The 27,441-nt window shown below is 37.1% G+C and overlaps 1 protein-coding gene across 1 annotated transcript in view; it reads left to right on the top strand.

The window, feature by feature from the left end:
- The first annotated feature begins 7,308 nt into the window (after positions 1–7,308).
- The window catches only part of LOC115863125 (leucine-rich repeat-containing protein 37A3-like), a 77,605-nt gene continuing 57,472 nt past the window's right edge, over positions 7,309–27,441 (top strand). The window contains 6 exon segments of the mRNA XM_070045066.1: positions 7,309–7,313; positions 10,441–10,512; positions 13,758–13,829; positions 14,452–14,532; positions 20,499–20,570; positions 21,112–21,186. Of these exon segments, the coding sequence (XP_069901167.1) occupies positions 7,309–7,313; positions 10,441–10,512; positions 13,758–13,829; positions 14,452–14,532; positions 20,499–20,570; positions 21,112–21,186 (377 nt within the window).

The raw sequence follows: 27,441 nt of genomic DNA, 5'->3' as shown, positions 1-27,441 counted from the left end.
TATTTTGTCCTTACAACTGACCCTTTGATGTAGATACTATAAGATCCCAGCCATTGAGGAAACTATGAGGATAGTGGTAATTCTAATGGACAGAAACTGGGATGGGCATAGAGGAGTATGCCTATGGGAGATTGATTACCCTCCAGTTAAAAACACTCAGACCTAATTAGCTGTATATATAAGCCAAGGACTCAGGTGGCCAGGTCTAGAGCCGAGGTGTAAATAAAGAAGTAGCGTGTATATCTGAAAGAGTATGATCATTTGGGTCAGGCAAATCTGGTTTTAAGTTTTCTTTTGAAGGCTAGGAATAAAACCAATGTGTAAAAGTGGCAAATATTAGAAGCAACTTGTAGAATTGTTGCAAGAATTAGGATACGTGCCATTACTAGTTGACGCTAATTATTAGCGGAATAAGAATTTTTTAAAGTTTCTAGGAATGAAGGTATAAGGGAACATGAGGCCAAGGACTCAGTTGTGTTATGGGGCTCTCCATGTGTGGAATAGTAGGAAGAAGAAGAGATGCCGATGGGGACAAAAGAGTATAGAGGCAGAAAGAAAAGCAGAACAGGAATTTGTTCTGGGAATCTAATTCTTTGGTCAGGATTATCAAGATTGAGGAATATGCAAACCAAGGTCATTGTGAAGAATGAAGTCACCTCTGAGAGGGAGGACCATTCTGATATAATTGGGACCACAAATACAAACTCAGAAATATTCTGATTTTTCCACAGACCCAATAAAATAAAGACCAGGATTCCTAGGAACCAGGGCTCAGCAAAGTTAACTGAAATATGAAGTTACATAAGGAGTAAATGGCAAAGAGAGAGCTCGGGCCTAGGTTTGTCTGGATTCACGTCCATAAGAATGGGGACTTCCAAAGCAAAAACCCACTAGTGAGAGATGTGAAAATGATGATTTTTTTCCCCCTTTTCTTTAGAAGTCATGCCCAGCCATTGAGGCCAGCAGCTATTATGGAACTAACATTTTGGTAAACCCCTAGTTAGATTCTTCTGCATCTTTAAAAAGCCATAGATTAAACAAGGAAGAGATGCTATAGATCAGTAAATTTACACGTTTTATAATTCCTGGGTCCTGCTCAGCTGCAGTGTTCAGTGAATGCAAGTGCAGTAAATACTTGGTCACAGATCCCATTTACATAACTATAGCCTGACAATGCAGGGAGTAAGAAAGTATCATTTTCTGTATCCTTTAGAATTACATGGAAATCAACAAGATCTTTGTTTCTTTTTTTTATAAATTTGTTTATATATTTATTTATTTATTTTATTTTTGGCTACATTGGGTCTTCATTGCTGTGCGTGGACTCTCTCTAGTTGCATTGAACTGGGGCTTCTCTTGTTGCAGAGCATGGGCTGAAGGCACGTGGTCTTTGGTAGTTGTAGCACGTGGGCTCAGTAGTTGTGGCTCGTGGGTTCTAGAGCACAGGCTCAGTAGTTGTGCCGCACAGGCTTAGTTGCTTCACGGCATGTGGGATCTTCCCAGATGAGGGCTTGAACCCGTGTCCCCTGCATTGGCAGGCAGACTCCTAACCACTGCACCACGAGTGAAGTCCCAGCAAGCTTTTCTTTTTTCCTCAACAGTGGTTATGTAAAACAAATATTTGTGATAATTTTAAAAAGCTTGTTTCAGTGCAAATATAAAGCAATTTATAAGACAAAGGAGACAAATAGCTAAATTAAGACAGTTGAATGATTATTACAATGTACACACACATGAGCTCAAAAAGTGTGGTTAAATTGCACACTGAAATCACAATAAAAGATAATTTTATTGCCAAATAATTAAATCTCTTTTTAAGTGTACTTTTTTTTCTATACAAGCAAATTTAAAATCTTAGTAAATCTTTTTTTTCCTCAGAAAAATATTTGCCAGATTAAGTCTTTATCCTCAGCATGCAGAGTTTTCATAATTGTTTGGCTATTTTTGTTTATAAAAATGTCCAGTAGAGGCCATGCCTAATTTTGCAGATCTATCATTTATATGCTGTGGGCAGGCAGGTAAAAGAGTGAAGTCATGAACTTCTGCCGCTTACTGAGTAAGAGTCATAGTTAACATTTACTGAGCATGTACTAAGTGTCAGGGACTCTGTGAATGCTTTAAGTGGATTGTCTACTTCAGTTAACTCAATGAATTAAATATGAGAGAACTGAAATGTAGAGAGACTAATCTAATTTCCCAGAATCAAATAATAAGGAAGTGGGTAGGCTGAGATTCAAAGCAGCTATAGAGTCTGTACTCCTAATCAAGGGGTTACATTCTTCATTTTCTTATCAAATTGAAGACAAATTGTCAGTCCAGGCCTTCACACCCACTGGTTGCTAGGCTAATGTAAACTTAACATTGAAAAAAATCTGGTAGCTCTTAAATTGACATCTATGACATTTCTCCCTGATATATTTGGTTTTTCTAACAGTGGAAGATATTTGTTAACGAACTTATATTGTCAGTAACTGACAGCTTTGTAACAAGATGGTTTATTATTATTAACCATCATGGCAACAACAACAACATTAAAGAACAAGGTAGTAACACCTAATATGTCCTGAGTATTTACAATATGCCAAGAGTGATATTTAAAGAACATCTGTGGTTTCTGTGTTTTCTTTGGGCATTTGCTACTCCAACCAGTCCATATTTAAAATGCCGGGAGGAGCTTCAAGTGGCGGAAGAGTAAGACACAGAGATCACGTGATCTTCCTCCCCACAAATACATCAGAAATACATCTACATGTGGAACAACTCCTACAGAACACCTACTGAGCACTGGCAGAAGACCTCAGACTGTGACCAGTCTGGCATAGAACCTTCTTTTCTTCCTCCTCAACGTCTTCCATTCCATGTCCTCTAACCCACTGAGCAAACGTGGAGCTCTGTGGCTCCTGATGTCACCTCTAGAGGTGGTCAAACAATTCCATTTCGAAAAGTCATTTCCAGAAGACATTTCTTTTCTACGGTTTTTTTAAAGAAACAAATGGGCATTTACAAGACATGTGACTTTAACTATCATATGTCGGTAACCTCTTCACATCTAGAAGGCCTATATGTAGCGAAAAGTTTTCGAAAGGTTGGGGGGAAAGTTGAGAGCAGCTTTTTCATATTATATACACAGGCCTTCTATAAACGGCCAGTAAATCTTCCCAAAGGGTGGCGGGCACTTCCTATTGGCCACATGTGGTACGTGATTCTACCATTTCTATCTTCCAACATCTAGGTCTTGGTAGAACGAAGACCAACCGCCCGATGACCCGCTAATGTTCCACCCGTCGTCGACCGCGGCTCCGCTTACCTTCCGGGCCCGTTAAGGCCTTTGTCTGTCGTTGTCCGGACGAGGTGAGGTCTTGTCCAGCTGGGACAGAGAGGTCACCTCAGGTCCCAGATCGCGAGGGCTCCAAGGCCTAAGGGTGGCTGAGCTGGCGTACACGTAGACCCCCCCTTCCCGGGCCCTCGAGGCTCTAACGTTCCTCCGCAGCGTTCCAGTGGCCGCCATTCTTCTCGCCCTGCCACGCCCGACGCCCAAGAGTGCCACGTTCTCGGTGGCCTGCCGGAGGCTTCGCCTAACCCCTGCAGCGTGAGGTCAAGAGACCCGGCGGTAGGTGGGAACTGGGCTCCGAGGGGCCGCCGCCATTAAGTCGCGGAGGTGGGGGTGGGGGAGCAGTTCGTTCCTGCTTCCGGGCTCGGGCACTGCCAGTGGGCAACTGAGGCGAGGGCTCTGGGGCTCGGCAAGACACAGCCTGAGCCTGTCCCGGGGGCTCCCCAGTCACCCGCTGACCGGAGGCCGGAGGGCCTGGAGGGCCCCGGGCTAGAAGGCAGCGATCCCCTTCTCACAACGTTCTTTGCCAGAACTGTGGCACAACTTTTTTGAGGGCAATTAAAATTTTATATCTAAATAGTCTTCACCCCAACAATCCCATTTCTAAATAACTATTCTATAGAAATTAATGACCAGGCTCACAAAAATGCATGTACAAGGATACTCATTGCAGCAATGCAAGTAACAAGAAAACTGGACATAATCTAAACATCCTTCAATAGAGTCATTATTAAACTGTGATACATTCATACTATGGAATATTATGCAGGAGTTTAAATGAATGGGGTAACCCTCTATGTACTGGGAAGGAAAGAAATCTAAGACATATCATGAAATGAAGGGATCAAGTTGCAAGGATGTTACTTATGTAAAAAGAAGATAGGAAAAAGCACACAAACCTATTTGGCTATCTGTAAATATGTATGTACTCAAACGTATGGAAAAGAATCTGGAAGGATTAATACTAAACTCAAAGTAGTAGGTGGGGGATTAGGGCACAAGGAGGGTTTTCACTATACCTGTAATGTCATTGTTAAATATTGAGAATATAATCATGTATTACTTGTATAATAGAAAATAAGTTTAAATTGTCTCTTACTGGTTTTAAAGAGGTCCTGCCAAACTTGATTTTTAAAATAAACACAGAATTTCAATCATTATCTTGCTTTGGGATATGGAAGGGGAAATACCTTTTCTCACAGGTATTGACCTCAAAATTCTGAACCAAGAAGGATCTTATAATGCAGTTAGCTTTTTTTTTTTAACATCTTTATTGGAGTATAATTGCTTTACAATGGTGTGTTAGTTTCTGCTTTATAACAAAGTGAATCAGTTATACATATACATATGTTCCCATATCTTTTCCCTCTTGTGTCTCCCTCCCTCCCACCTTCCCTATCCCACCCCTCTAGGTGGTCACAAACCACGGAGCTGATCTCCCTGTGCTACGTGGCTGCTTCCCGCTAGCTATCTATTTTACATTTGGTAGTGTATATATGTCCATGCCACTCTGTCACTTTGTCACAGCTTACCCTTCCCCCTCCCCATATCCTCAAGTCCATTCTCTAGTAGGTCTGTGCCTTTATTCCCATCTTACCCCTAGGTTCTTCATGACTTTTTTTTTTCTTGGATTCCATATATATGTGTTAGCATACAGTATTTCTTTTTCTCTTTCTGACTTACTTCACTCTGTATGACAGACTCTAGGTCCATCCACCTCACTACAAATAGCTCAATTTCGTTTCTTTTTATGGCTGAGTAATATTCCATTGTATATATTTGCCACATCTTCTTTATCCGTTCATCTGTCAATGGACACTTCGATTGCTTCCATGTCCTGGCTATTGTAAATAGAGCTGCAATGAATATATTGGTACATGACTCTTTATGAATTATGGTTTGCTCAGGTTATATGCCCAGTAGTGGGATTGCTGGGTTTTATCGTAGCTTTATTTGTAGTTTTTTATTTTTTGCGGTACGCGGCCCTCTCACTGTTGTGGCCTCTCCCGTTGCAGAGCACAGGCTCCGGAGGCACAGGCTCAGCGGCCATGGCTCACGGGCCTAGCCGCTCCGTGGCATGTGGGATTTTCCCAGACCGGGGCATGAACCCGTGTCCCCTGCATCAGCAGGCAGACTCTCAACCACCGCGCCACCAGGGAAGCCCCCCTATCTGTAGTTTGTGAAGGAACCTCCATACTGTTCTCCATAGTGGCTGTATCAACTTACATTCACACCAACAATGCAAGAGTGTTCCCTTTTCTCCACACCCTCTCCAGCATTTATTGTTTCTAGATTTTTTGATGATGGCCATTCTGACCGGTGTGAGGTGATATCTCATTGTACTTTTGATTTGCATTTCTCTAATGATTAATGATGTTGAGCATTCTTTCATGTGTTTGTTGGCAATCTGTATATCTTCTTTGGAGAAGTGTCTCTTTAGGTCTTCTGCCCATTTTTGGATTGGGTTGTTTGTTTTTTTGTTATTGAGCTGCATGAACTGCTTGTAAATTTTGGAGATTCATCCTTTGTCAGTTGCTCCATTTGCAAATATTTTCTGCCATTCTGAGGGTTGTCTTTTGGTCTTGTTTATGGTTTCCTTTGCTGTGCAAAAGCGGTTAGTTTCATGAGGTCCCATTTGTTTATTTTTGTTTTTATTTCCATTTCTCTAGGAAGTAGGTCAAAAAGGATCTTGCTGTGATTTATGTCATAGAGTGTTCTGCCTACACATTGCAGTATAAAAACCATGTGATCATCTCAATAGGTGCAGAGAAAGCTTTCAACAAAATTCAACACCCATTTATGATAAAAACCCTGCAGAAAGTAGGCATAGAGGGAACTATCCTCAACATAATAAAGGCCATATATGACAAACCCACAGCCAACATTGTCCTCAATGGTGAAAAACTGAAACCATTTCCTCTAAGATAAGGAACAAGACAAGGTTGCCTACTCACACCACTATTACATGCTAGAGTTACAGGCCCAAGAATGAAACAGCACAAGTATCCCAGTTCTCAGGGGATTTACAAATATATGGAAATAAGTATGTAAGTATAATAAATAGATATAATTTCAAGCATTGCTAAGTACTTTGGAGAGAAAGAAAGCAGGGAAAGGAGAGTAAATCAGTCCCAGAAAGGCCTATTGTTTGCATTATATATATAGTTAAATCAATAAAACAAACAAACAAACCAACCCTGAGCCCTCTCAATTTCCTAGAAGTTACAGAGGTTGAGAGAAGGATAATTGTCAATAATACAGAATCAGGAATGAATGTGAAATTCAGAAGATTGCCTTAGACCAGAACCCTGGTCAGAAGTTAGACATGGATCATTCTTAAATGTTCATTCACGCCTGGTTTTGATATTTTCATGGTGTGAGAAAGTTTTAGATCTGGCTTTAACTCTGATTCCCCATATTTTTAAAATTTTTTCTTCAGTCAAAATGGATATTTGGAGTTCTACAGATTAATGTATTTTATTTCAGTTACTCAGTTATTGCTTATTTGAAGCTCCTTTTTGGGTAATTTTCTGGTGACTGACTCATTCTCAGTCTAAACTTTACTTCTAGGCTGAACTTACCGTTGTTATTTTTAACATTTCTACTATCCTGTCATCCAAACAACTTCACAGAAAGAAACCCTATTAATTTGAAATACATACTGTTTGGTTACGCCCTGTCCTAGCATGATATTCAAACTCCAACCAGTCTGATATGGGCATCAGCCAATCAGAGAAGACAGTGCCATATAGAGTTGAGGATCAGCCCCATCTCTTTGCTGTACTTACTGAATCCTTGTCAGCGTTCAAAGTTATAGTTAGTATATGTGAGTTCCACTTTTGTGTAGCTTTTTTCATATACCATCATTTCCTGTGACGTTTGTATATCATTTATGGTATATACATACCGTTTTGTTATGCCATATGGGGAGGTAGAGTTTTTTCCTACCTTGGAAGGTATGAAAAGGATTAGCATACATGTCGTTGGACATATTGATTTGTTTTTTTTCTTTTTGGATCATTTGCATGGAAATATGAAACCAGTACTTAGAGGTGAGAAAACAGTCTTAGCACCATCTGTTGACCATTCCCCCTAACATGTATTCTGACAATCACTGGGATTCCTTCTAAAATGGTGAATTTCAAATTGAGGTCAGGGTCTTTGAAGCATGCTCAGGGCTCCAAGAGTTCTTTGTGGGAATTGAAGTCTTTTGTGTTTTTGTTTTAGTGATCTTATACAAATGTGTGTGACTATATTCTGTATAATATGAACCACCTTAATAACTGAGTTGCAGAGTTTCCAGGTAGTAATATTTTAATTCTCATAAGCTATGAGTAAAGAATTAATTTATGAGCTGGAAATAAGCTATGAGATGGAACTAATATAAATATGTGACCAAGAGACACTGTGAGTGGAAAGCAGAACGTTTAAATGCAGAACTCAGTGGAAATAGCTTCACAAGGCAACATAGCCTGTGCTCAGATCCCCAAGGCTTCTGAAGGATGTACCACTGTTAATATCACGTGCAAGGAAGGGGATACTTCCAGGCAAGAGAAACCAACCTTTGACATCTTATAGAGTTTCTTCTGTACTGGCTCTCTCTATCACTCCCTCACTCCACTCTTGGGTCACTGGCTATGTGCCTTCCTGCTTATCAGATTTAAGAAACTGGTGCAAAACACCACCCCCTCCTCCCTGCAGTATGTTCCTAGTCTTTATTGTGAGACCACTTGAAGCAAAGGGGTTAACATTCCTCGGGCAGACCCAGGGGTCAGGCTTGACTGTGAATCGTTTCTGCTCCCTTCATTCTGCATTCTGGAGAAGTATTTGGCTGGATCTCTCAGTTTCCTAATTTATTCTTTAACTGTCATTTCTGCTGCTCATATACTGAGTTTTTTAAATTATTGCTAACACTTTTCATTCATATATTCTTGATTAATGGATGCACTATCTGCCTACATCTGTCTGAGGGTAATAATTGTGCTATCCTAAGATCCTCTTGTGCTTTGTTAACTCTGATTCATTGGCTATAAGCTCTTATGTTTGTTTTTGATTTCTTTCCTTAATGGAGTTGGCTTTATCACATTGTTTGGTCATTCCTGAGTGTAATTCACCTTTGTAGTTGAGATTCTACTGCGTTTGTTTCCCAGCTTTAGGGGACAAGTGAAATGAGCTGTTGGGGCTTATTACTCCCAATGGGTTCCCCTGAGAATAAGTCAGAGGTGGGAGGTGCCTTCTTGTGGCTAGTCAGGGAGTGCATACCTTTCTTTCAGGGTTCTGGGACCTTGCCCCCTTTCTAACACCAATTGCTCCTGCCTAGAGGAAGACACCTTTTGCTGCCTTGATCAAGGAGGGAAGATGTGGGGTTGATGTGTGCTGTCGGCTGCTCCTACCGAACTATTCCAACTGATCACCCTGTAGGCAGCTCCGGGACGTTTCTGGTAGGGGAGGTGCTCCCACACATTGAGCTAAGGTTGTGATTTTTAAGTTATATCTTTTCTATCATTCTTAGGGATTTTGGTGGAAGTTGAAGGGGTGGAGACTTGACATGTTTCAATCTGCCAACTTGAAATAGCACAACTTCTTAGGAAACAATTTTGTATCCCTATTACATCCTAGACAAACTCAGGCAAATATGTATCAGGATACAAATATAAGAATGTTCAAAGCAGTATTGTTTTTAATAAATGAAAACTAGAAAAAATCTCAGTATACACCAACTGTTGAATAAATAAAGTGTGATATAATCATAATTAGAAGTCATAGACTTCATCAGAAACATAATGCAAGCCACATAAGTAATCTTAAATTTTCTGGTAGCCACTTAAAAATAAAAGTTAAATGAAACAGATGAAATAAATGTTAATATCTTTTACTTAACCCTTATATCCCAAATATCATTTTAACATGTAATCATTATATACATTATTAATAAGATATTCTATGTTTTTTTCATACTAAGGATTTAAAAATATCCGAAGTATTATCATATTTACATTTAATCAATATAAAAATTAATGAGAGAATCTACATTTTTTTTTCCATACTAACTCTTTGAAATCACAATTTGGTTGCTAAATTTTATTACAAATACTTGATCAATATTTAGATTGCATAAAATTTACAGTTGAAAAAGTAGTATCACATATGCAGATTGTTGCTAACATAAACATTTTCCGATAATTACATTGCGTATCTGTTTTTTAAATTTTAAAATAATTGAAATTAATTAAATTAAAAATTCAACTCCTTAGTGTCATTAGCCACTTTCAAATACTCAGAAGCCTCATGTAGTTGGACATGCAACACTACATACTACAGGCAAAACTAAAATAATTTTACAAAATAATGTTGAATGAAAGAAGCAATGTGGAAAACAATACATATAATATGATTCCACTTATATAAAGTTCAAGAAGAAGGAAGACTAAACTATGTTGTTTATGGCTGATAGAGAAAAGGCAAAAGTAAATTTAAAAAGCAAGGCAATTATTCTTAAAGTCAGGATAGTGGTCCCCTCTAGGAAGTCAGAGAGAGGGTTGTGATTGGAAAAGGGCACATGGGGGGCTTCTGGGATGCTGGCAGGATTCTTTCTTGACATGAATGGTGTTACGTGGGGATCTGTATTGTAATTATTAAACAGTTGAACAGTTGTTCAATTTAATTATTGAACAGTTATGTATATTTTATTCGCATTTTAGTTTTCAAAAATTTGTTATGGGGATAAAACCAGATGGCTTCCTTTGCCCTGATACAGTTGTGTGGGGGACTTCCCAATAAGGTTTGGGGAAAGAGAGGAGGGAAGAGCAGCTCTGCAACGTTGGTGCCACCCAGAGCTGGGTTCTAACAGAGACTTCGTGGTCTAGAGAGTAGGCTTTAACTATATGATTTGGTGGGAAGAGTGGGTGGTGTGTGTGTGTGTGTGAGACGTGAAAAGAAGGTTTAAATGGAAACAGAGCAGAAATCACCATCCCTAAATCAAATAAGAATTAGTTTGTTTAGGTGGCACCATTACCCAGCTTTCCTCCACATATAGGAGTTAGTCCTATGTAGTATATAGTTGTAGTTATTTTGCATTTTGATCCAGAAATAACCTTTTCATTTTTCAGAATTCTCAGTGAAAATGATTTGACTGAATTACATAAGGACTCATTTGAAGGCTTGCTATCCCTCCGATATTTGTAAGTTAATCATATTTATTTATGAGTTCTTACCTATAAAGTAGATTATCTATAAAGTAATTAAGGGGTTCAAGTTAGATAATCTCTTCAATTTTTTCTAGCAATACAATTCTACAATCCTGTGAGTCTGTGTAGGGCCCCAGCCCATCACTGGCACTAAATATCTCCTATTCATTTTTAATTTTTAAATTATACAGACAAGGTATAGATAGAAAAATACACTTTAGTTGTAGAGGAAAAGTGGTAATGATGTCTGAGCAATTATAGGCTCCCATATGAACCTTGTTATATAAGTGTTCATATAGTCTCCATCTGTATTTACATTTTGTTTATGACCTGTGGATCAAATCTGGCCCACAGTCTGTTTTTATACAGCCCATATGTTAAAACTGATTTTTAAAGGGCTGTAAATGAGAAAAAAAAAGAAACAAAGAAAAATATGTGACAGAGACTGTATGTGGCCTGCAAAGCCTAAAATATTTACTTATCTGGCCTTTACAGAAAAGGTTTAAAAAGTTAGTTTAGTGAAATGAGAGGAATTAAAGTTAACCTCAAATTGTCACCTACAAGACAAGAAAATATACAACACTTAGATTAATATGAATGCCATTAACTCCTAACTTTGATAATTTAATCTAAATTAAATTAACATTTAAGTATTAAATATTTAAGCAGATGAATTATGTAAACTGTATTGCCAAGGGACTTTCCTGGTGGTGTAGTGGTTAAGACTTTGCCTTCCAATGCAGGGGGTGTGGGTTCGATCCCTGGTCAGGGAGCTAAGATTCCACATGCCTCATGGCCAAAAATGAAAACATAAAAATAAAGAAGCAATATTGTAATAAATTCAATAAAGACTTTAAAAATGGTCCACATCAAAAAAAAATCTCTTAAAAAAAATCAGTATTGTCAAGAACACATTAAGTTACCAAAATAACAAACACTTGTTAAGGATTTTAATGCAGGAAGTGTGATATTAATATTAAGAATGTTTAAGATGATGGTTAAGTGGTATATTTAGAAATGCTCACACTAAATAAGCATCTCAGAAATGCCCCTAAAAAAACTCTCCAGCCTTTTTATTTCTGTTTTTTGTGTTTGTTTGTTTTGTTTTTTGGGCATGCCACACAACTTGTGGGGTCTTATTTCCCTGACCAGGCATTGAACCCAGATCCCCAGCAGTGGAAGCGCCGAGTCCTAACCTCTGGATCACCAGGGAATTCCCTCTCCAGCTTCCTTATCAAAGAGGAAATGCTTGCCTAGTATTTCTTTTAATTTAGGGATAAACAGATAACTGTGTTTTTTGCTATAAAACCTCAGTTTTTGTCCTTTGTCCATGGCATCCAAAGTTGTGTATGTCATTAATCTTTATTAAGCGAATGAATGATCCTCTTTAGCAAATAGATTCTTCTTGCAAATATAAAAGGCTTAAGGGAAATGGGTATAAAGAGCCCCACATGACCCTAAAAATAGTTTGTTTAATTATCAAGGCTTCCAAGCCTTAAGGGACAATCACCTTTATCTTCTCTGCCATCTGGGCTCCAAACCTTAGAAACACAGTTTGGAGAAGAACAAATAAAATAACTGCTCAGTGGGCTAAGCCCTTCATTACTTCTACTATGAAATACTTTATAATCTGATTATTTCATGTTAGCATAAGTATTCTCATTCTTAAAAAAAATGCCAATCAATAAAAAAGCGAAGAAAGAATATGCTAATACGCACTATGCCTAGTGTTGTAAACATGAAAATGGGTAAGACAGGATTCCTTTTAGCAACTCATGATCTCACAGGGAAAAAAACATATAATAAGCTCAAACCATAATCACAAAATGCTATGGAGGCACAATGAAGTAATAAAACTACATTTATTTTAAAACAGTCATTTCCTCCTTCTCTCCACTCCCCAGCTATTCGTTGATTTTATAAATATTTGAGTTTGCTTTATGTCCACGTGTTGGCTTTAAATATGATAGACGATGCACATAAGCAGGATCTAGTCCATACTTTGAAGGAGTTTATGCTCAGAGGAAATGGGTTGCAAAAATAGCTATATTTAAAGAAAGAAATGAATATGTGCAATGAGTACTATAAGTTGGTACTGGAGCACAAAATAGGGAAAAAATACTTCAAATTGGATCAGGGAATATATTACTAGAGCAATGCTGTTTAAACGGGACCTTGAAGGGCCATTTGGTATCAATGACAGACATCTTGGGAAGAATAAGCTTGCAAAAGGAAAGTGGGAGAAAGACAAAGCACAGGAGAAATACTCTTGAGTACCTGTAGAGTACAAGTGGGAAGAGTAGAAGATTAGAGCCAGATCATCTAGAGTTTTGGAGGCCAAGCCAAGGATAACATGCCAAGCTAGCATGTTACCACAGCAGTGCTTTAGGACAACCTTTAGCCTGCAACAGAACCAGCCACTTGGAGGGCTTGTGAAAACACAAGCTCCACCCCCGTAGTTACTGATTCAAGAGGTCCAGAGTAGGGCTGAGTATTTGTATCTTCAATAATTCACAAGTGATGCTGGTATTTGAGAACCACTTACAGAGTGTTAATCTGGCGATCACATGTAGGATGGCTTAGAAAGGGAGAGAGTAGAGATGGAAATATCAGTCAGAAGACAGTTATACCCATCCAGGTGAAATGAGTGACGAAGCTGGAATCAATGGAAATAAGATAGTCAGCTATAGTCAAGAGTAGGTATTTTCGAATAAAAGTCCATATGATAGAAAGTGTAATACGGAATTAAATTTACATATTAATCATAGGAGTAACTTCCTTTCAAGTTGTGTGAAAGGGTATCTTTTATTTCTTTTGGTAATGAATTGGCCTAGAAAAACAGAACTATACTGGGAAGTGTGTAAATATAAGAATATTCCTTTTAATATTAGAAATTATAATGATATATAGAGATAAAATCTTTGAGCTCATAATCTAGAATTTGATCAGACCACAAAAGGTGGAATCTAATCAATGCTTCTGCTCTCAGGAAAGGTTACCTCCAAAATTTATTGATCTATAGTTGTATTTTTAATTTATGAACATCCTGAAGGTGAGACACTTAAGAGAGGTGAAGGCAGGGTTAGGGGCTCTGGAAGATTCAAATAGTAATTCCTAAGGTTTGGAGTTTAGACCAAAGCTTCTTATTTATTATTATCATTCTAACCTCTACTAGTTATTCCTACTAATTAGATATCTAATAGCTAATTGAGGCAATATTTTCCTTTTACATTTCCTAGAAATTTTTCCTGCAATAAAATACCGTCTACTGTACAACGTACATTTGAACCACTACCTTTTTTGCAGTTTATGTAAGTTACAAATATAACTTCATTATATTTGAAATTTTTATAAAGCTTAATTATTTATAAAATTAATTTATTACTCATTTTGATTAAAATTGCTGCTAAAATTTTGTAGCAAATCCTTTTTCTCTCTAGCAAAGATTAATGTGAGAAATATTACACAGGTCAGATGAATAATCATAGAGCAGTGGTTCTCAACCAGGGTGATTTGGCACGTAGGTGACATTTGGTAGTGTCTGGAGACATTTTTGCTTGTCAGAACTGTATATGCTACTGGCATCTAGTGGACAGAGGCCAGAGATACTACAAACATCCAACAGTGTACAGGAAAGCCTCCGACAGCAAAGAATTATCCAGCCCAAAATGTTAATAGTGCTGCCTTTCTAGAGATATAAGGATCACTTAACACAAGTATTTAATGAGCATTTACTAGTTTGTATCTAATGCACCCCATATATAATCATGAAAGTATAAATCATAATATCTTCCACAGTGAGATTACTTTAGTGTATGGAGGGAGTACTGATGTTATGTTTCATCATATATAAATTAGAATATTTGCCAAAGGATAAATGTTCTGAAAGAATACATATTTTTCTTCTTCTTTTGCTGGTGTCTTTTTTGGTAGAAATCTTGGTTGCAATTTACTCACAGAACTTAGATTTGGAAAGTTTCAGGCCTGGCATGGAATACAGGTATTATACAAGTTGTAAGTGAAATACAAGATGAATGCATGTAAAAAACACTGTAAAAAAATCATGCAGTTATTGGTTAGCTGGTGTAAGCTCAGTGTGAATTCTGGAAAATATGTCTTGAGAGCAATTTATTTTCCTTTAAAATTAGGAAACTAAGGTACAAAGAGGCCAAGAGACTTGTTTAACTCATATATATGAAACACCCTGCTTTCCATAGTACTGATCTTTGGTACAGGCAATGAAAGGCACCGAGCAAAAACACTCAAATTAGCATTGTCATGGAATCCAACTGATGCCTCTCCAATATGCGAATGGTCCATGAGGTTCCACTTTTGAATTTAACTTTGATTCCTGCTCATGTGCAAAGTTCCTAACTGCTTAAAATGTATGCAACACAGAGCTGCAAAGAACTAACTATTAGCACCGAATTCTTCAGGGAGCAAAAGGTGAGGGTGCTTCTCCAACCATTATTAGCTCTTTTAAATGATAAAGCAGAAAGAATTCCTGAACACCCACCACAGGCTCTCCCCAGCCATCCAGAACATTATTTTTCAAAAAGCATATATCTCTGAAGTGAATTATCTGTGGTCAATAGGAACGTTTGTAGTATGGGAAAAGACATTGTTTGTGTTCAGCTATAGTGTGAAAAATACGAAGAAAATACATTGCTGTAGCCTAATTCAATATACTTTCTTTGCTGACTACTCTTCAATAAGAAGTGTGGGTTTTACACCCCTTCATTTCAAAAATTCTGTGATTTCTCTTGACACAGGGAAATGATAGTGGGTACTTTCAATGGCCTGAAGTTGATTTTAGACTCAAGGAAAAGAGCTCTTCTACACCTGACTTTGGAAAAGACTCTCTTACCTGTCTTGTGGGTCAGAAATCCAGTTTCACACAGTTCACACATTTTGGGTTAATGAAGGTGTTGAGGCGTGTCTGGAGCTAGATTAGCAATTCCTGCAGATGCCTATCTTTAGCTCCCTCCTTCCTTTCCCTTGTTAGTTTGCTGATGCCTACCTTGGGGAGAGAGTACCAAGGGTCAGTTTTTCTTTTGCCAGCACACAGGGGAGCAGGCTGATGGGGTCCCTTCACCAGGAGGTTTTAGTAGCGTCAATATAACGTCATAACCTCACCACCTTTCCTAAACATCCTATAACATCAAGACTTCCTTATAAGAATCAGAGTTTCACTATAGTTATGTAGGCAACACGGGAAAATACATTGTGGAAATAAAAAAATAATCAATCACAGTTTAAAAATTAATGAATTCATTCAGAAAACATTCACTGAGTGCCATGCCCACTGTGTGTCAGCACTGTCCTAAGTGCTGCGGATACAAACATGCATACGCCAGGGACTTTGTCCCCAAGAAGCTTTCATACTGGGAGGAGAAAGACGGATGTTGATGGGAAGACATATATGAGAGCCATTCTAGCATCTATGCAGCGGGGTAACAAGGTGAGGGAGGGGGTTGATGAAGTAGAAAATGGGTGGTAGGTTAGAAAAGATTTGTAATGGAAGAGGCAGGAACTTGTTCCTTTTGAATTTGTGTTCCTCTTAAATGACAGAAAAAGTTAGTGAAAGAATCAGAACTGTCTGGTGTTGGAAATAAATTAGTACTGTACTCCTAAAACTCGTTCACGGTTACTTTAAAAAGATTGTCACAGTATAGTAGTCTTTGTTTTGGGCTAAGTCTTTCTAATAGACAAAGGTAATTTGCTTCAGGAAATATTTGCCATAGTGATATATAAACTTTATTGCATCTCTTTCCAAAGGCAAGCCACCAAAGGAAGATGCCACCCTCGAGTTAAGTCATTTTACTACCTACTATGACATATTACTGGGGTGTTTATAAGTTGCCTGTATTAAATAAGTTTGAAAAAGGGCCCCGGATGAGGTGGATTTATCATGCATACAATGAGGCTTAGGCTTCAGGGCTCCTCACTTGCATAGGTTCCTTCCAAGATATTGAGCGAGGTCCTAGCAATTTTTGTATTCATAACTTTGCATGTTTTTATTAGATAGAATTTCCCGAAGTACATGAGGTACAGGCCCCACAAAACCTTGAATCATCACCAGTTTTCAGGTAATTATAAGTCTGTAGGTTTCTAGAATCAAGCATCTATGATATTGACAAACATCAGGTGAAGTAGTTAGCAGTGTGGTAGTCTATTTTAAATCCGAAATCTACCTCAAAGATGAGCCAAGAGCTTATTAATTAATAAAGTACCACTTTTTGAATGGTGGTAGTAATCATATCTCTTTCCGATAAAATCAGGAATGAAATATATTATGGAAAACCAGCAGTTGTTGATAATCCTAAATGTTAACTTTACTTTTTTTTCTGACTATAAATTGTTTCTCCTTCATTCACCTATGCAGGTCCCGACTGATGACTTATTTTTAAAAATTCTTTTAGTCACTTCATTGGTTCTAACAATACAAGCTCCATGATTTTAGAAACTGAAGGACTCTACAATGTAGAAAGGCTATATAACTTAACCAGACAGAGCACATTCACATGCTTCCTTTTCTGTGGTACATCAATATTGTACCTAGAACATAAACACTAAGGGAGAATAAGAGGAAGATCAAAGCCTTATCCCTATTAAATTATTTACCCCGTTGTTGAGAATATCAGTGAGGGAGGTGTGGCCACACTATGAAGGCAAATTGAGCTGCGGTCACAGAGCCGCCGTAATGCTCCCCCCGACAACTAGTATTGGTTTCCTTTAGATAGCTATGTACACACAAAAGCTTACACACTTCAGTGTGCTGTCATCACTTTTTGATATGTACTAGTATCCTGGCAGCTTCTCAGATTTAGAAAGGCATAAACATTAAAAACAAAAATAACTTGGGTCTGCCCTTCGGGGTGATTCAGGGTGGCTGTTTTATTTGTAATAGTTCAAAATTTTGAGATTGTCACACCTAGAAACTACCATACTTTTCTTCTCCCAACTGCATCTTATTCTTCCCACCTGTAGTATTTTCTCCCATTCTATATGTTTATTCACTTTCCTGATAGTGTCCTTTGAAGGACAAACTTTTTAATTTTTATAAAATCCCATTTATCTATATTTCCTTTGGTTGTTTGTGCTTTTGGTATCATATCTAAGAAACTATTGTGTAATGCAAGGTCATAAAGATTTAGCCCTCTGTTTTCTTCTAAGAGTTTTATAGCTTTAGATCTTACATTTGGATATTTGATCCATTTTCAGTTGATTTTCATGTATGGTGTGAAGTGTAGGAATCCAGCTTCATTATTTTGTGTGTGGATGTACTGTTGTCCCAGCATTATTTGAAAAGACTGTTCTTTCCACATTGAACTGTTTTGGCACGCTTGTTGAAAATCAATAGACCATACATATGAGAGTTTATTTCTATACTGCCAATTGTGTTCCATTGATTTACATGTCTGTTCTTATTCCAGTACCACACTGTGATTGCAGTAGTTTTGAACTGAGTTTTGAAACCAGGATGTGTGAGTCCTCCCACTTGTTCTTTACCAACATTGTTTTGGTTATTCTGTTTCCTTGAATTGCCATATGAATTTTAGAATTAGCTTGGCAGTTTCTGTAAAGAAGTCAGCTGGGATTTTGATAGGAATTGCAATGGAACCATAGGTCGATTTGGGAAAGAGTGACATTTTAATAAGATAATCTTCCAGTCCATGAATCCAGTATGCCTTTATATTTATTTAGATCTTCTTCAATTTCTTTCAACAGTTTTGTACATTTCAGAGTGAATCTTGCCCTTACTTGGTTAAATTTTACCCTAAGTATTTTACTTGTTTTGATGCTGTTACACATAGAATTGTTTTCTTAATTTCATTTTTGGATTACTCATTGCTGGTGTGTAGAAATAATATTGATCTTATATCCTACAACCTTGATGAATTCTTTTATTAATGCTAACAGTTATTTTCCTAGTTTCCCAGGAATATGTCTTGTGGTCTTCCAGTTTCCCAGGAATACATTGGAACATTTCAAAGTCTCCATGGACATCTCATTCCTCAGCTTTTCTCTTTAAGCTTCTCGGTTGGGCTGTTTATTGCCCCAAACTGTTATCCATTGCCTCATGCAACCGCCATGTTAAAATATTTGCTTGAAAATGTTTTCCAGAAATGCCACCTGAGGAGCGGCTTTTCTCACCAGACAGCTCTCGGTCAGGTCAAACGAAAGCCTTGCAAGTGAGGTCTTCCAGGGGACCACCAGACATGTAAAACAATGACAGTTCTTTGGGAATGAGGCTTTGAAGGCCCTCCCAGTCCATGCTGCTCCTTCTGGTACCAGGGATGTGGGCTGTTTTTCCAAGGCTACCACTGGTATGGAGAGCAAAGGTCAAGAACAAGTTAAAGCAACACAAATCTCATTGTTTTTACCGAAATTAATTTGTTTTCCTTGAAGAAATTGCTCCCCCATGTGCTGCAAGCCTGTTGGTTAAATTTCCAGAGTTCAGAAGAAGTTGATTCTGATTTTTGCCAGTTTTGTTGTTGTTTTTGTTGTTATTGGTATTGTGGCTTCTATGGAGGGATGAATTTTCCGATATCTTTCCTCCATCATTTTTACTGATTTTAGTGCAATATTTTTAAAAATCTCTAAAGTCTCAATGACCATAGGCTAATTAAATATTTATGATAGGAGATGATTAAGGAAAAAATAAATTAAAGGAGAAATAATAAATAAAAAGAGAAAATATAATTATCATAGAGGCTTTCCCAGATGGGTAGATGAAGTTTGAAATGGTATTTATATATTTAGTGCTCTCAAAGTTAAGGTTCAAGTAACAGATGTATTAACACCCGCCCCTTTTTTTTTCATTCAGGTTAAACACAGGCTTTAGCGTCAGAACTGAGTTCAAATTCCAGCTCTGCTTCTTACTAGCTTTATGACTTAGGACAAGTTATGTAACTTCGCTGGACCTCAGTTTCCTCATTTGTTCAATGGGGTAATATATCTATCACATAAGGTTACTGTGAGGATTAACTGTTAAATGCTGATCACAGATGCCTGGCAACCCAAAATATATTAGTTTTGATAATTATCTTTATAATATTGTGTACAAATATGCTAATAATTCTTGAGTAGTGTTAACCTAAAGTCAGATATTCTTTTCTTTCTTCCTGTTTCTGTTTTCTTTCCCCCCCGTATTTGTTGTAAAGAACTACGAAGAAAAAAAAAAGAAAGAAAGAACTAAGAAGAAAATGTATTCCAGCATTTTGGAATACAATTTTGTTCCCCACGATTAATTTGTTTATTTTATTGATATATAAACAAAATGTTATTTATTTATTCAGCAAACATTTATTAAATACCTGGTAAATATTAGCCACTATGTCAGGCACAGGAATAATAATGAGAATAATGTGTGGTCCCTGCTTTCAAGTTGCTGACAATCTAGGAGACTGACAAGTAAACAGGTGATTACATACACAGTAACAAAGGGTATGACAAGGATACACGTGGAACTATGTGATGGGAGTATGGCTTTTACCAGTTCCTCTTGGATTTATCTCTGCTTCTTTGGCTCCAGAACCAAGGAATTAGTCCTATTTTTGTCTTTAACTGGGTAGTTTAAATCATGAAATTTTAAAAAATTTGTAGAGATGAAAGAAAAACCCCTTGAATTATGGAGGACACTAGAAATAGTACTTTTTACAGAGCAAGAGCCTCCTACCAGCATAGTCACTTCGAGGGTTTTGAACCTGAAATGTTCTTTGGCATATTTTTTCTTTGCTAGCCATGTTTTTTCTAATTTTTGTTTGTTTGTTTGTTTCTCTTTTCCACTTTATCATCTGGAGACCTGGGTCCTTCCCAATGAAAGAGTGTTTTACAGATTCTAAGGGTGATTTATAGGTAAAGACAGAAAATGATTTTTTTTTTAACCTTCAAGTTCCATACCAAAACAAATGAATATAAGCTTTCATGGAAGTAAATGAAAATGCAGATAATTTTAATTCCATTCCATTTTTCAGAATTCTCAATCGTAATCCTTTGACAACAGTTGAAGATTCTTATCTTTTTAAATTGCCAGCATTAAAATATTTGTAAGTATTGCAACAGTTTCATGGCTCATGAGATAATTTCTGCTCTTTTTTGCTTTCGTCAAAGACTGAGTACTTTGGCTGAAATGTCATAATTTAGATTTTAACTGGGTTATTGAAAATAAGAGTTATTGGCAAAGAAAAGGATTAAGAAAGACTATATATGAGTAAGACAGCCAGCAGAGAATGAGAACAGTGTTGCAGAACACATATAGTTATGGAAGATGTAGGTGCATGTAGGAATATTATTTATCCCAGAAAGCAAAAAGGAATAAGGGGTACATTATTTTTTAAAAAGAGTGATCAAAGAGGTAGATGCAATTGAAAATGAGAAGTTCGGATAAAAAAAATTATTCTGCTGTTCAGCACCAAGGTCATTCATTTGATGATGCAAATTTAAATTTCTTCAATAAGAGCTCTTTGGAATTATCATCTATGTCAAGTCAGAAGCCAGAATTGAAGTAATCACATGTTAAGTATCTTCTTAAGTTTAGAATTTTTGTCTTTGGGTTTTATATCAAGCATGTTTGGGCTTCTCCTTCAGAGACATGGGAACAACACAAGTGTCACTTACAACAATTGAAGGCATCCTCATGATGACCCTTGAATTGGAAAAACTGTAAGTTGATTTTTCTGACATTTATTTTCACTCAATTATTTTTTTTTAGTTTTCTTTTATTATTTTCTTAAGTCAGATTTATTTATAATTTTCATTTAACAAAATTCACTATTTTTAAATGTACAGTGTGATGTGTTTTGACAAACGTATAGTTCTGTAGCCACCACCTCATTTGAGGTAAAGAAAACTTCTGCACTCTCAAAAGACCCCTTATCTCCCTTTCTAGTCAATCCATCCTCCTCCCACTACCACCCCTTGGCAACCACCAATCTGATTTTTGTCTGTATAATGTTGCCTTTTCCAGAATATCTAATAAATGAAATCATGTGGAATGTAGCTTTTTGTTTTTGGCTTTGTTCACTTAACCAGTCTCTTTGGAAATTCATCTGGTTTGTTGCACCTGTCAGTATTTCATTCCTTTTTATTGCTGAGCAGTATTCTAGTTGTGTGGATACACATTTGTTTATGCATTCATTATTTGATGAACATTTGAGTTGTTTCTAGTTTTTTGGCTATTATAAACAAAGCCTCTGAAAACACTCACATGTGTGTGTGAACATATGTTTTCATTTCTTTGGGGTAAAATACATAAGTGTGGGATTGCTTCACTGTATGCTAAGTGCATATTTAAGTTTTTAAGAAACTGCTAAACTTTTTTCTAAAGTGCCTGTGCCATTTTGCTTTCCCACTAGCAGTCAATGAGAGTTGCAGTTTCTCCACTTTGTCACCTGATCATTATATTTGTTTTTTAAAAAAATTTAGCCTTTCTAGTAGGTTATAGTTCCATCTCGTGGTTTGTGCCACATTTTGCATTTCTGTAATAGCTGATGATGTTGAGTGTCTATTCATGTGCAAACATCTTTTTAAATGAAGTGTCTGTTAAAATACATTTTTTAATTGGATATTTATATTGAGTTTTAAGAGTGCTTTATATAAAAAGCAATGGAAAAAGTCCTTTCTCTCAGATGTGTTTAGTAAATATCTTCACCCAGATTATGACTTATCTTCATTGTATTAAAATGTTTCTGCAGACTAGAAGTTTTAAATGTTTGATGAATTGTAATTTAGCAATTTTTTTTCATATTTATTTATTTATTTGGTTGTGCTGGGTCTTAGTTGCAGCAGATGGACTCCTTAGTTGCGGCTCATGGGCTTCTTAGCTGTGGCATGCGAACTCTTAGTTGCAGCATGCATGTGGGATCTAGTTCCCTGACCAGGGATCGAACCCGGGCTCCCTGCTTTGGGAACTTGGAGTCTTAACCACGAGGGAAGTCCCTTAGCAATTTTTCTTGGATGGTTTGTGCTTTTTTGTGTCTTATCTAAGAAATCTTTTTCTGAGACCCCATTGTGTAACCCAAAATCACAAAGATTTTCTCCTATGTTTTCTTCCGGAAGTTGTATAGTTCCATTTAGGTCTATGATTCATTTTGAGTTAATTTTCATATATGTTTTGAGGGAAGGGTGAAGTTTCTTTTTTTTGCCATTTAAAAAAATTATTTATGTAGAACCCTATTGTGATAGTTTATTACACAACTTACTGCACCTTAAATTGTGCCATCCCCCCTCCAGTATGGCAAGCTAATAGAAAGTTTCTGTTATGCCAAGGCTAGGTGAGGGGATTGCATGAGATTAGTATGCGGAAAGAACCCTGCATTTAGCAGTCTGTTCCAACCGTCTTTGTCAGGTCAGCTGACAAATGACTGTCTTCACCACGCCATCACACATCGGTCACTGCTCTAGCCTCATCTTCTTCAGCCTCCAACAGCATCTGCCACAATTGTGATCCCTCTCTTGTCACCTGGATGTCCTCCTCTCTGGATATTAAAAATTATTTCCCGGGGCTTCCCTGGTGGCACAGTGGTTGAGAGTCCACCTGCTGATGCAGGAGACGTGGGTTCGTGCCCCGTTCCGGGAAGATCCCACATGCCGTGGAATGGCTGGGCCCGTGAATCATGGCCGCTGGGCCTGCGCGTCTGGAACCTGTGCTCTGCAACGGGAGAGGCCACAACAGTGAGAGGCCTGTGTACCGCAAAAAAAATAAAAAATAAAAAATAAAAAAATAATTTCCCTATGTAACTACAATACTGTTAACACACAGTATTGAAGAAATTAAATTCCTGCACAATAATATTACCTAATAAAGAGTTGCTGTTCAATTTTCCCCAAGTGTCTCTCTCATATAATATCATGTCTTTTAACAGCTTTTTGAGGTATAATTGACATACAGTAATCTGTGTTCACACACACACATACATACACACCATGAAGACATCACCAAAATCAAAATGTTCATCACCTCAGAAAGTTTCTTAATGTTTCTTTGTAATTATTGCTTCCCATCATTCCTTGCCCTTTCCAATCGCCATGCAACCATTGATGTTCTTTCTGTTTTAATTTTCTAGAATTTTATGTAAATGAAATCATGCAGTGTATACTTTTTTCTAACTGGCTTCTAACTCAGCATGATTATTTTAATCTTCATCCATATTTTTGTATTTATCAGTAATTCATTTCTGTTTGTTGTTGAATATTATTCCATTATACGGATGTACCCCAATTTATCTATTCACCATTAATGGACATGTGAGTTGTTTCAGTCTTTGTCTATCACAGATAAAGTTGCTATGAATATTTGTGTACAAGTCTTTGTATGGATGTATACTTCCATTTCTCTTGGGTAAATACCTGCAAGTAGAATGGCTGGATCATTGGTAAGTGTATGTTTAAGTTTTTAAAAAATACCTATTTTCCATAGTGGTTTGATCATTTTACATCTCTTACCAGCAGTGTATGAGAGTTGCATCTCTTCATGTTGCAGCCAACACTTGCTATGCTCAGTATTTTTAATTTTAGATAGTTTAATAGGTTTGTAACTTTTTCTCACTCTAGCATCCCTAATGATTAATCTTGTCAAACATCTTTTCATATGCTTATTTTCCATATGTATATCTTTGAGTCTTTTATCTATATTTTTCTGGAGTTTTGAGAGTTCTTTATATATTCTTGAAATTAGTCCTTTATCCAATGTGTAAGTTGCTAAGTATTTTCTCCCATTCTGGGACTCATCTTTTCATTCTCTCCGTAGTGTCTTTTGCAGGGCAGAAATTCTTAATTTTGATGGTGGCTAATTTATCTATTTTTTTCTTTTATGGATTATGTTTTTGGTGTTGTATCTAAGAAATCATGCGTAAGTCAAGGACATAAAATTTTTCACTTGTTTTGCTCTAGAAGTTTTATGTTTTACATTTAGATCTTTGAACCAATTTCAGTTCATTTCTGTATATGGTTTGGATGGAAGTTCTTTTTTTTTGCACCTGGATATTCAATTGTTCCAGCATCATTTGCTGAAAAGACTATCGTTTCTCCTCTCAAATGCCTTTGAACGTGAAAGTCAGTTGTCCACATCTCTGTACTTCTGAACTTTCTATTCTGTTCCTTTGATTTTTTGTCTATCTTTACGCTACTATCACAATGTCTTGAAAGTGTACCTTCATAAGCCTTGAAATCAGTTACTGTTAGTTCTTCAACTTTGTTCTTTTTCAGCGTTGTTTTAGTTATTCTAAATTTTATTTCCATATAAAATTTAGAATTAGCTTGTCTATTTCTATAGAAAAGCCTACTGGGATTTTGATCTATAAATCAATTTGGGGAGAATTGATATCGTATCAATATTGAATCTTCAGATCCATGAATACATTATATCTCTCCATTTATTTAGGTCTTCCTTAATTTCCCCCAGCAATATTTTACAGTTTTCACTGTGCAAGTCTTTTACATATTTTATCAGATTTATTTTAAGTATTTTATATGTTTGATTCTATTATAAGTAGTATTTTAAAACTTTGATCTCTGATTGTTTGTTGAGATAAATTAATCTTTTTGAATGTTCATCTTGTACCCTGCAAACTTGATAAACTCATTTATTAGTTCCAGTAGCAATTTTGTAGATTCTATCAGGTTTTCTACATAATCATGTTATCTGCAATTAAAGATCATTTTACTTCTCCGTTTCCATTCTGAGTATCTCTTTTTTTTTTGTTTCCCTATTGCACTGGCTAGAACCTTCAGTGCAATGTCAAATAGAAGTAATGAGAGCAGACATCCTTGCTTTTGTCGTGATTCTGGAGAGAAAGTACTTTGTCCTTCAGCATTAAATATGATGTTAAGTTTTTTGTAAAAATCATTTATCAAGTTGAGGAAGTCTCCTTCCATTCCTAGTGTACTGAGGGCTGTTATTTTCTTAAATCAGGAATGAATGTTAGATTATTTCATTTTTTTCCTGCATCTATTGCAACGATTATGTGATTTTTCCCTTCTTTTTTTTCTTAATTTGTTTATTTATTTTTGGCTGCTTTGGGTCTTCATTGCTGCACGCAGGCTTTCTCTAGTTGTGGTGAGCAGGGACTAAACTTCATTGCAGTATGCAGGCTTCTCATTGCGGTGGCTTCTCTTGTTGCAGGGCACAGTCTCTAGGTGAATGAGCTTCACTAGTTGTGGCACATGGGCTCAGTAGTTGTGGCTCACAGGCTCTAGAGCGCAGGTTCATTAGTTGTGGTGCACGGGCTTAGTTGCTCCGTGGCATGTGGGATCTTCCTGGACCAGGGCTGAAACCCATGTCCCCTGCACTGGCAGGTGGATTCTTAACCACTGCCCCACCAGAGAAGTCCTGATTTTTCTTTTTTAGTGTACTAAGTTGGGTAAATTGATTTTCAAATATTAAACCAACCTTTCATTCTTGAGATAAACCCAGTTGGTCATGATGTATCATCTTTTTATACAATACTGGATTTGATATGTTAAAACTTTTTGCCTCTGTGTTCATGTGAGATATTGGTCTATAGTTTTCTTGTAATGTTATTGTCTATTTTTGATACGGTGAAAGTTGGCCTTATAAATAAGTTGGGAAATATTCCCTTCTCTTCAACTTTCTGGTAGTGTTTGTGTAGAATTGACATTATTTTACTCCTTAAATGTTCAGTAGAATTTATCAGTTAAGCCACCTGGATTTGAAGCTTTCTTTGTTGCAAGGTTTTAAACTGTACGTCCAATTTCTTTAATAGCTGTATTCTTTTTTTTTTTTTTTTTTTGCGGGCCTCTCACTGTAGTGGCCTCTCCCGTTGCAGAGCACAGCCTCCAGACGCGCAGGCTCATCGGCCATGGCTCACGGGCCTAGCCACTGTGTGGCATGTGGAATCTTCACAGACCGGAGCACGAACCCGTGTCCCCTGCATTGGCAGGTGGACTCTCAAACACTGTGCCACCAGGGAAGCCCTAATATTTATATTCTTGAATAAACTTTAGTAGTGCTTGTCTTTCAAGGAATTTGTCCATTTCATCTTGAATTTATTGGTTTATTCTATATATTCTCTTATTATCCTTTTAATATCTATAGTATTTTTCTGTTATCCATTTTATTTATTTCTACTTTGATCTTTATTGTGTTCTTTCTTCTCTTACTCTGTGTTTAATTTGCTCTCGTTTTCCCAGATTAAGGTGGAAGTTGAGGAAGCTGAGTACAGATTTAGCAATATCCCACATGTTGACATATTATGTTTTCAGTTTCAGTGAGTTCAAAATAGTTTCTGATTTCCCTTTTGATTTCTTCTTTGACCACAATTTACTCAGAAGAGTGTTGTTTAGTTTCTAAATATTTGGAGCTTTTTCAGATTTGTTAATTTCTAGTTTATTTCCATTGTGTTCAGAGACATATATTGAATGACTAAAATCCTTTTAAAAAATTTTTAAGTATTTCTTTAATTTATTTTTTTGCTGCGTTGGGTCTTTTTTGCTTCGCCGGGGCTTTCTCCAGTTGCAGTGAGCAGGGCCTACTCTTCGTTGCAGTGCACTGGCTTCTCACTGGATGTCTTCTCTTGTTGCAGAGCACAGACTCTAGGTGCATGGGCTTCAGTAATTGTGGCACACAGGCTCTAGAGTGCAGGCTCAGTACTTGTGACGTACAGGTTTAGTTGCTCCACCGCATGTGGGATATTCCCGGAACAGGGATTGAACCCTTGACCCCTGCATTGGAAGGCAGATTTTTAAACACTGAACAACCAGGGAAGTCCCTATTCCAGTATTCTTAATCTTTTGTGTAGATCCATATTCCAATCTGGTGTCATTTTCCTTCTGCTTGAAAATACTTCTTTTAACATTTCTTAAAGTGAAAGTCTACTAGTAATGAATTCTTTCAGCTTTTGTATGTCTGAGATAGTCTTTATTTTGCTTTTGTTTTGACAGATTTGGGTATACAATTCT

This window comes from Globicephala melas, chromosome 1 (assembly GCF_963455315.2).
Source record: "Globicephala melas chromosome 1, mGloMel1.2, whole genome shotgun sequence".
NCBI classification, from domain to species: Eukaryota; Metazoa; Chordata; class Mammalia; order Artiodactyla; family Delphinidae; genus Globicephala; species Globicephala melas.
The sequence above is the reverse complement of the archived record's forward strand: the minus strand, read 5'-3'. Positions and strand labels throughout refer to the sequence as shown.